At 57.6% G+C, this 10710-nt stretch overlaps 1 protein-coding gene across 1 annotated transcript; it reads right to left on the reverse strand.

Annotated features, from left to right (window-relative positions):
• Nucleotides 1-162: 162 nt before the first annotated feature.
• LOC122367765 lies at nt 163-10590 on the reverse strand. Its single transcript, XM_043341146.1, has 5 exons — nt 10125-10590; nt 3417-3587; nt 2142-2283; nt 1724-1859; nt 163-964 (listed from the first exon to the last, which is right to left on the reverse strand). The coding sequence occupies exons 1-5, from the start codon at nt 10201-10203 to the stop codon at nt 593-595; spliced, it is 900 nt and encodes a 299-aa protein (XP_043197081.1). The 5' UTR covers nt 10204-10590; the 3' UTR covers nt 163-592.
• Nucleotides 10591-10710: the final 120 nt, after the last annotated feature.

Below are 10710 nucleotides of genomic sequence, written 5' to 3' on the forward strand. Positions count from 1 at the left end.
CCCCCCCCCTCCCCTTAATTGAAGGTGTTCCGCCGCTACTGTCCTGCGGCCATAGTAATAGGTTCTCCACGAATAGTTCGCCTACACATAACCGATTGATGGTTATAACAGCTTCCGTCGAATCCTTCAACTTACGTCGGTTCTTTTTCGGATTATCCTTACCTCCATAACCGAATTTTATTTTCAACCAAGAAACAAATATTGCATTGTTTCAACAATATGCGGCTCGTCCTCAACAGCTTGAGCTCGGTGTTCGTATTATTGAGAAATCAACATTCGAAAATGAAATATCTTGACCAGTTGTTTCTACGCATTTACGATTGTGCTCGTCAATAACTTACGCTAACTGAACATGCACACAGGAAAAGGCATTTAAGATCAGTTTACAAACAACTTTGACTAGTGACTAGAATATCATGCTTGGTAGCAAGCTGACACTGGCTGACACATGATGTTTAGCATATTTGCTACTGACAGATACGCTGAACGAATAGGGTGTCTCAGCGATTTGTCCACCATCTAACAATGTCCTTCAAACGCTAACAACACACGAAGGCACGCACGGGAAGGAGCACTTTTCACTTGCTCGAGGTCACGCCTCCGTCTCCTCGGGCTCGGTTTTGATTCGCACCTCCACCTGTTGCAACAGCTCAACGCACTCGTCCTGGTCCCTTGGTTCCTCCTTCACCTGCATCGCGGCGCCACAGTCGCCACTATAGGTGTCGCTCTCATCGCCACCGCACAGCTCGCCGGGAGAATCAACCTTCTCGCTGCCGGCTGCGCGCTGTTGTTTCATCTCCTGCATTTTGGCGTCGAGCTCCCTGACGACGAACGGCTGCAATCCGGCCTGCATTTTGACCTTGCTCTTGAGAGGCACGCGGCTGGGGTCGATGGCCCTCAGGTTGGTGCTGAGTGGGGTCATCTGGCTCCGGAGGCGGCTGCCGAACATGCGGCTCCAGCGGCTCTGCGGGAAGGAGGGAGGTCGTTAGAAAACGTACTGCGGCAGACACGTAACTACGAATCTTTCAAGGCAACAGACGACGCAAGACGCAAGCTCTGTGGTCAGTGGACACAGGACTGTGCATAGGTATGTGTAGTATTTTATCAGTATAAGCGCTCTTTTCAGAAAGTGTTTGTTTTGACCAAAAAGAACATAATTGTCGCATGCGATTGATACACGCGGCAATGCAAGATGTACGACCATATTTGGTGTCGGCTATTGTCACCGAATGTCTACTGGCTCCGTTCTCCCCTCCCCCAAGCAGGTGTGCCCTGTCCGTCTGTCCGGCGTCCCGTCGTTCCCCGCGCACCACCCGCCGCGCTGGAGACAATCCCGCCGCACCGCCGGCTGTCTCTCGTCTCCCGGCGACTAAAAGTGGCGCTCCAGCGGCGCTACTGGCGCGTCGGCGACGGTCCCGGCGCGCTCGGTCTGTGTATCTCCGCCTGGTCCCCACCTGGTCCTGTTTATGTTTCGAGCCCGGCGCTTGGCGAGTCGACACCGACGCAGCGGGTCCGACGCGACGGGCTGGCGGCCCCAGCGAGCTCCAGAAAAAAGAGGCCAGAGTCCAACATCCACAGCCCATACATACAGCCTGCATATACGATAGCTGGTCTATCTAACCCTTCACCGTCGTGTCCCTCGCAGCTAAGAGCTGTTTTATCCGTTCTCTCCACTAAGGCTCCAGCCTTCCATCGACTTTCGTGCGCTCCCCGGCCGGCCTACCTTGACGTTATTCTGCAGGACGTTTATTTTGACGGGGCTGTTGGAGCGCCGCTGGTTCTGCTGCGCTGCCTTCAGGGTAGGAGCCGGGTCCGGCTCGATCTTAGTGAACACGCACGTCCGACATTGGCCCGATTTCCTGTGAACAGAGTGACGAGGGTCTGTCAGTGAAACTTCGTAAATTCAACTGTCACCTTATAAGCACTACCACGGACCGCACTACGATGCGGTCTTTCGCCGTTCACTTATTGAACGGCTCCGTATTCAAGGCACAAAACAGAGAGAGGCGTCATGATCGCACGATAACATATGTGTTGAACAATCGGAACTTTCCTCACATACCCACCCCGGACATCCCCATACAATTATAAGAACGAATGACGACGATGGAGCCAGAACCCCGCTCGTGTTTCAGCCTCACCTGTACCGCCTCTGCGACGTCGACGAGTGGTAGTTTCGCACGTGTTTGTAGTAGTCCAGCTCGTCCAGGTAGATACAGGAGCAGGCGTCGCAGCGCAGACAGTTCTGCAGCGCCGGGGGGATGTAGCCGCGCGGCACCGGCTCTGGGGACACGCGTCAAATGACGTCATCGGTGGAACTGGGCGAGCACGGGGCAGGAAACGGTGAACTCCACTGTGTATAGTGATGGGTGAATGTGATGTGTATCAAGGACTTGTGAGTAAGCTGTCAATGCACATCAAGTCATCAACAAAGCGACAGTACATACATATATAATATAGCATGCTGATTTCCTGAAGCCAGGACATGGTCATCACAGGTAGGTACCCTACTTCTCCGATGTCCTCTCGCTCGTTCCTCAGCCCAAACCTTCAGTAACCTCCCACAGTGTCCTATTGTGCTCCCATCTGTCATGCTTTGTGATTACCGCTACAGTAACCTAGTCAGTGTATGTGTCAGTGGTCGCTGGTCAGTGGTGTACTTCATACATGCTATGGGTATGTTGGTGCTCGCCGTATACCATTATCATCGTGTTAACACCCATTACTGTCACTTCCATCCCTGCAATCATCTCGTCTAGCTGTCACTGATCTTGTCACCAGTCTACTTCTGTCACCACCGCCGCTGTCACAACTCCCAACCGTTATATGCAGCTAGTCTAGCGTGATCCGTGTGTGGTCAATTCATGGCCTCCATCTACCTACCTATCCCAATGAGTGAGCCCACTGGACGTCAGTTCGGGTCAGCTGAACGGGAATAAAGCTCTGAACTCCGCCCGGTCGCTGTTAGTCAGTCCGGGGGTCGGTGGTGTGTTATTAGTGTCAGGAGGTGGGAGGTTCTGTGGGACTGTGATGGGGTAATAGAGCCGGACAACAGAACCAGATAGTGCTGGACAAGAGGTGGACACTAGACAAGTAAGAGCTGAAACGAGTCCGGCTCGGTTATAGTTCGGTGAGGAACAGGAGGCAGCAAGGGAAGAAGTAGGTACTCCGACAGTATCGGAACGGTGTTGATGTGTTGGCGTCTGTTAGTCGTCCGAAACTGAAACTGTTGATTGACGAACCTGTTGGTGAGTCAAAACGGGAGTGACTGAGTGATGTTTGTCTCGCTTTCGGTTTTTATGACGTGGATTTCGATTGTTAGGTGCGACCAATGTGCGACAAAATGAGATGTTCTATGACTTGTCTGACACAATCTCGGAGCATCTGGATCTATCCTCCGCAGGCCATCCACTCACGTTTCTGCGGTGACCCCTGCTGATCGGTCGGCGACTCCGGTACCGTCTTCGGTGACCCCGAGTTGACCTCTGAGAGGCCTGGCGAGGTCAGCCCGCCGTCGCTGTCTCGGGCGGCCGGTGATACACAGCTCGGTGGGCTGTTGTCCCCGGCTGCCGTCTCTGCTGCTACCTCTGCCGAGAGGAGCAGGGGAGGGGTGAGTGATAAAAATGGCCGTGGCCTCCTGCAAGTCCTCGGTCTCAGGCTAGCCCCGTCCCCTCCCATCAGAACATACTGTCCTAGCCCCTGACCCTTTAGCCCTTTAACTTTCAGCTTCATCGGCACAGCTCCCTGACTAGTGCGGTTACGTGCCAACTCGAGCCGAGCTCCCAAAGTTGTTCGCTTTCCAGCTCGGTGCGTTTCGCGCGTGTTTATGTTTATGCATGGTTTGAGGGACTGTACCGGCCCAGCATGTGAACTTTTGGCTGTGTGAGGAAACGGGAGAAAGGGGAGGGGTGGGCCTGGCCGCCTAAGAAGCCCCTGTATACCAGCAGCTGCGCTATATTTATCACAGACCAGACCCGAGGCAGGGTGCAGGGAGTCGGGACGGTTCAACGGAAGTGCGCGGCAGGGCGAGAGGATTTGAAGAGAGCTGTCACTGAGAGATGGAATACGGTGCGTCAGCGAAGGCTGTGTATAATGAGGCGTTAAACCCCACACAGTTGTTTCGTGTGGGCCCTCGGTCATCCGCTAGCGAAGTGTTTTATCAATATTCTCTGCTCAAATACCTTTCGCCATCCCATAATTATTGGCACTAAATTGATGCAGATTGTCTGACCATCCATGGACGCTGGGCTTTCGGAGAAGGAAGCTACGGCCGAGACTCATAAGAGGCCTACAACTTGGGAGATGACTGCCACCAGGAGTAGGTATGCGGCGCTACGAAACGAACGTTCCTGAATCAATACGCTAGGCCTGGTTCAGCGTCATTGAAGTTGTAAAGACATCACTTTGAAGCCGGTGGCACGTAGCTTTGTGATAAGAAAGATCTTGCTGAACGCATTCTAAACCAAGCCATTGTCCCATGAAAAGGGCCTCATTTACCGACGTACATTGAATTGAACTGACAAGCCTCAAAATTGAATTCCACCGTACTGAGCAAATACACGCTGATGAATCCCTCCCAGTCCTCCTGCGACCCTAATCCCTCCCAGGCCAGTGACCGTTCCCATTCCTATGGTGTCCTATGGGGCAAACAGACCCGTCCATCCCCGCCCCTCCCCGTCCCCAGTTGGGCGGCCATGGGGCGGCGGACCGCCCCTGTGTTACCAGCTGCCGCGGATTACAAAGGCCCGTGCGGCGGCCAGGTGTTCCCCAATCGGAGGGGAGGGGAGCGGGAGGGGTACAGCGGGCGGCCGATCGGAGCTGGCCGCAGCTGATCGCAGGCGGGGCGCTACTCGGGGAAACTTCCGCTGGCCACGCCGGAAAGGGAGCAATTCGGGGAGGGAGGGGGGAATGGGGGGCTAGGTTGTCGGAAGCAGGGTCTGTTGGGGAGATTGCCGATAAAAGATGGGTTCTTGTTCCAATTATAATGGTGTTGATGTAACTATACGGCAGCTGGCTGTAGTGAACCACTCAAGGGCGTGTAGTAAGAAGGAAGAATTTGCCCCATTACCCAAGGAGACTCATTTATCAGAAACGGACCCAGGCCAGGCGCGGATCAAAGGCGTAAAAACAATTGTGGTATTTCCGACAAAAGTCCGAGTTGGTCTAGTCTTCTATTTCCATTCCAACGCCACCAACACCACACACGGACCCGTCCTCTCGCCTGCGCCCTCTCTGCCCGACAGCCGCCTCTCACCCCGTCCACACATGGCCAGCAGGCGGCTTCCGCCCATGAACAACGTCGCCCTTCTTCCGTCCCTCCACGTGTCTCTGTCGCTAACGAAACAGTACTAATTCAGGCCCACTCGCCGACGCACAACTAAGCTAGAATGACACATTCGAAACACATTCCCCCCTGTTCCTAAAGGAACACATTCACTCAACCGTCTCGCTCGGGATGGGGTCACCGTACAGCTGTGTCGCCCGTCTCCAGCGCCCACCCCTTCTCAGTGTCTCACTATCGTTACACGGTCCACCCCCACCTTCCGCCGGTCCCTCAGCCTCATCCCTGCGGTCACTTGGCCTTTCATTTTCCAAAGCCGAACCTTGGCCTTCGGTGTCCGTTTCCAGTTTCACGTCACCTCCCGTCTCAGTCTGCGGGTCCCCGGCAGGGTCGTTAGTCGGCGCGACCGTCGGGGCCGTCGCCGGGGCCTCAATGGCCAGCCGCCCGGGCGCCCGGACGGTCGAAACCGGACAAGGGACGTCATTGTCCATCTGCCCGTGCTCGTCCTCTGTCGCAATCACTGTCGCGTCATCGACCAGACGATGCCGCACGTTTCGGACGTGCCACGGCACACCGTCCACCTCTATCGTCTGCGGTGAGACGATTTTAGTGACCGTGCCTTCCCTGGACACCGCGGTGCACCGATCACCCCGTTTCCGAATCCACACCGCGTCTCCGAGCTGAAATACGCCAGGCTGGCGGGCAGTAGGAACAGATGTGCCTCCATGTGACCGTACACACAAGTCCCTACCAGCCTGACGGTACACGCCGTGTACGGGGGCCGACGCGATATCACAGCCGTCCTTGGGCGTGACATTATAACGATGCACAGCCTCCGGCACGGTGCAGCCCTGACGGGTGGCCATCACTTTGATGGTGCGGTGATGGCGCTCGATGATACCATTCCCGCCAGGCTCATATGCTGCGCGGTACCTCAAGTTCACGTCCCATCGCGCCGCGAACGCCTTCAACTCTCGTCCTTTGAACTCCGTCGCGTTATCCATCAAAAGCTCGGCCGGCGCCCCTCGCTCTAAAAAGATGCTTTCTAGCTGCCCGACGATCTCGCTGCCGTCAGAGCGGCGAATTTCGCGCCACATTGCGTACCGAGACGGTCCGCAGTCGATCACGGTCAGGTAGGTCTTGCCACGAAAATGTGTGACGTCCATCGCCAGCCGCTCCCAGGTACGGTCGACCTCCAGGGTGCCGTGCTTCCACCGCGATGGGGCAGGATCGATGGACGCACACACCTGGCACGATTTGACGACCGCCCGGACCGCCGACTTCGTCACGGCCCCGCTGCCCAGCTCTCGGTGCGCGTACCACCAAGTACGGCGCACCCCCTGGTGGCCCACGCTCTCATGCACCGCCTGTATGTCCTCTGCACGCGCTGTCCTCACGGCGGCCACCACGCCCACGGCCTCTGGCGGTTTGACCTTCAGCCACTCCCCTGGCACTCTTGTCAGTTCATCGGCTCGGTTATTCGCTGACGGCACAAGTTCTACCGACACGGCAAGACCGTACTCCGTCACCAGCTGCATGAACACTGCCACCCGCCGCCGTATCAGCATTTCAGACTGCGCCTTGGTGCGTAGCCTGGCTCGGCCTGTCAGCGCGTCGGTAAGCCAGCGCTGAACGGTCACGGAGTCCGTGCGCAGGTTCAGCCGTCTGAAACCCCACGCCACGGCCATGTTGACACCGTTCAACGCAGCATCTAGCTCAGACAAGTTGATGTGCATGTCGGTGTCCACCTCGGTGCGCAGCCACGCGGCGTCTTCGATCACCTCGCCCGTGTCAGGGTCACTTAGGACCACGCCGCGGGCGATAGCACTGGCGTCAGTCCACACGGTGACAGATTCGCCGGAGACGCACCACTGTCCCCGTGCTGGGTCGCGCTCCGTCACCCGCCGGGCCACGTCAGTGACCTGTTTGAGCAAGTCATTGTCACCGATCGGCGAGTCCCAGTCGTCACTCGCTTTGTTCGCCGTCCTTTTTAGCCAGGCAGCGGCTGGTCGCAGCCACCCGGCAACAGGCATGTGTGACGTCAGCTGACCTGCCCAAGCGAAGACCGCGCGCCTGATCAACACCTCAGGTGGCTTTGACGGTGTCACGTCGTCCCGCGTCCATCGCAGTGCGCCGTCGAAGCCCTGTTTCACGCGCAGTCCCAGCATTCTCGCTCCCGCTTCATTTGTCACGCGCTCCGGCGGCTTACACTCCAGTCCGTACCTGGCAAAATGCTGCGCTACCTGCTGGGACGAGACATACGTCTCGTTCACCAGCAGGTCATCAGCGTAGGGTAGCACAGCCTTTGCCATATCGGGGTCCTGATCTAATACCTCCCTGACCACTGCTCGCATGACGTCACTTGCAATGCACAGACCGAACCCGACGCGCGTCAAAGCATATCTCTGGCCACCAACAATCACTGTCTGGAATGGCCACAGCTCTGGAGCCACGTGTAGCTGCAGAAAGGCCTTCTTCAGATCAATCACAGCAACATTGGCTCCATGACGGCGCCACTTGCGGAGCTGGTCACGGCAAACATCGGCTTCAGCCGTATGGGGCACCAGATGCTTATTTAACTCTCTGTAGTCGAGCACCGGTCTGACCTTGTTCTTGGCCTCCTGAATCGCCACCATGAGCGGGATCAAACCGCGCACCGGTCCGTGCTCTCGTTCGTCGTATGGCTGCAGCCAACCTTCATCTATCCACAACTGCAATTCGTCATCGAACTGTCCCTGCGCCTCGGCCGGCACGCGATACTGCGGCACAGTATTCGCGAGCCTCACAGGCTCCTTGCCGTTGGCCCACTTCCACCACACTGTCCACTTCCCTGCACTGAACTTTGCCAGAAAGTCCGCCGTCTCGATCTGTCTGTCCCCCGGACCGCGCGCCTTAACCACAGCGGCAGATGAACCACTCGATTCAGGCCGAACACCTGCATATTCCGAGCGCTCCTCTCCCGTCACACTGCCGTCCCCGAGCCCCGGGCCGCGCGCCTGAACCACAGCGACAGACATATCACTCGACTCGGCCCTAACACCGGCACACCCCGATCGCTCTTCTCTCGTCACACCGCCGCCCCCGAGTCGCACCTCTCCTGCCCGAACAAACACACCGCCCAGCGCCTCCAATCCGGTCATTCCCAGCAACACATCGACACCCATCAGCCTTTCCGCTACCACCACAGCACGTACCGCAGCTCGGCGGCCTTGTGCTTCCAGACTCACATCTGCCCTCCCACAGCATCGCACCGCACTACCATTCACCGCCGTCATATTTATCTCACACTGATCCCAGTTGTTCAAACACCCAACAAACACCACAGTTTCCTCGCAGCCCGTGTCCACCAGCGCGTGACACGGCCGTCCGTTGAGTAGCATGATGATCACCGGCGCTCTGCTGCCGGCGCGGTGGGCGGCGGAGGAGACGCTTGCGCTGATGCAGCTCCCCCGCCGCAGCCGTTTGGACACATCCGGGCGACATGACCCAGCCGGCCACAGGTCCAGCAGCGGATCGGACCCGGCCGGCGAGCCGACCTTGAGATGTCACTGTGATGGGGCGACGGGCCGCCCGCCGCCGTCGCCGCTGCCGCCGCCGCCGCCGCCGGCCCCGCCGCAGTGACCGTCGCCCTGGAGAGCACTGCTCTCGCCCGGTCCAGGACATACTCCAGCGTGAAGCTCTCCCCGAGCCCGTCACGGACCGAGGCCTGCACAGTCTCCGGCAGTCCGTTGACGAAGACGATCGCGATGGCCCTTTCGGGGAGACCACCCATCAGCTCAGCGAGCTGCTGCAGCGCCGCCAGATAGACGTCTGCTGTTTCTCCGGGACGAAGGTGGCGTCTGGTCATCTCGGCCTGTGCTGTGAATGGGTCCATGGCGAAGGCCCTCAGTAGCTTGGCCTTCACACTGGACAGGTGATGGCGAGTCTCCGGAGGCATTCGCGACCACACCGCGAAAGCACCACCGCGCAGCCGAGTCGGCAGCACCGCCATCAACGATACCGCGCGTAGCTCGCACAGGAGAGCAGCCTGCTCCAGCCATTCCACGACGTTCCCAGTTCCGTCAAATTCCGGAATGGTTCTGGCGTCGAACGCCGGCGTCGCCTCCATCACTGCTCTTCCGGTGCCTCCGTCACCAGGCTCAGAGCTCTCACCTGGCATCTCCTCACCGCTTGAACCAGAAAAATGCCGAAATAGCTTGTGGTATTTCCGACAAAAGTCCGAGTTGGTCTAGTCTTCTATTTCCATTCCAACGCCACCAACACCACACACGGACCCGTCCTCTCGCCTGCGCCCTCTCTGCCTCACTGCCGCCTCTCACCCCGTCCACACATGGCCAGCAGGCGGCTTCCGCCCATGAACAACGTCGCCCTTCTTCCGTCCCTCCACGTGTCTCTGTCGCTAACGAAACAGTACTAATTCAGGCCCACTCGCCGACGCACAACTAAGCTAGAATGACACATTCGAAACACAACAATGTATGTACATATTTGGGCGGCGTAATGAACGAACAACAAAACACTCTGACCCCGGATTAATTAGCTCATGATGCCATTGTGACCCTGCCATAAGCGGTGACAAATACCTATTGCGGTTTGCTTCCCCGCTGAGTCACCTATTACGATGGAATCACGTCGGATGTCACGCTAATCACGTCCTCCCACCCATATATGGCGACTTTCCGTAAGTATTTCATGAACATCGTACAAATCCTTTAGAACTAGCATTGAGCAATCGAAACATCTTACGCATACACATCTCTAGCCATACAAAATGTCGCAAATAAATGAGAGACGCTTTTACTTCTCGTAGCTGATTGTGTGAGCTGACTGATTCCTGACTTACCTGTCATGTCGATCGGAGTCGCTCCCCGGACCAGCAGTGGCTCTCCTCTCCCCACGGCAAACGGCTCGCGAACAACCATGGCGGCCAACTTCTCAGCCAGAAGACGCCGAGAGCGAGCGATTAAAAATAGCCGCGCACCAGAGGGCAGGTAGGCCGCGCACGCGCCAGCCGCCGCTACCGACGGCCGTCGGAGACGACGGAACGCTCGGCGAACGGTGGGAGGTCGAGCCGCGTGGCTCGGCGGTTAGTGGGCTCTGAGAGGTGTCACAGAGACGAGCCACAGAAAAGGACACTAACACAAGTCGGCAGTGAAGTACGAAACCCGCTGTAAGCGCTCTACACCATGCACGCAAATGTGTAGTCCAATCTTCAAACCGTCCTCAGCCAAACCGTCTCACTGCAACGTCTCCCACAGCCGTCTGCGACCCCACGCGTCCCGCCGCGTGCGTCGGCTCTGGACCACTGTACGACAGTAGTGCTCTCTCCCCTACCACGCGGCAGATACCCCCCACCCGGCGACAGCTGGAACTCCCCTCCCCTCCCTCCCTCCCGACGCCCCGCCCCCCAATGCGGGCCGACCCGGGTG

The sequence above is a fragment of the Amphibalanus amphitrite genome, unplaced genomic scaffold (assembly GCF_019059575.1).
Source record: "Amphibalanus amphitrite isolate SeventyFive unplaced genomic scaffold, NRLGWU_Aamphi_draft 000895F_arrow, whole genome shotgun sequence".
Taxonomy (NCBI): Eukaryota; Metazoa; Arthropoda; class Thecostraca; order Balanomorpha; family Balanidae; genus Amphibalanus; species Amphibalanus amphitrite.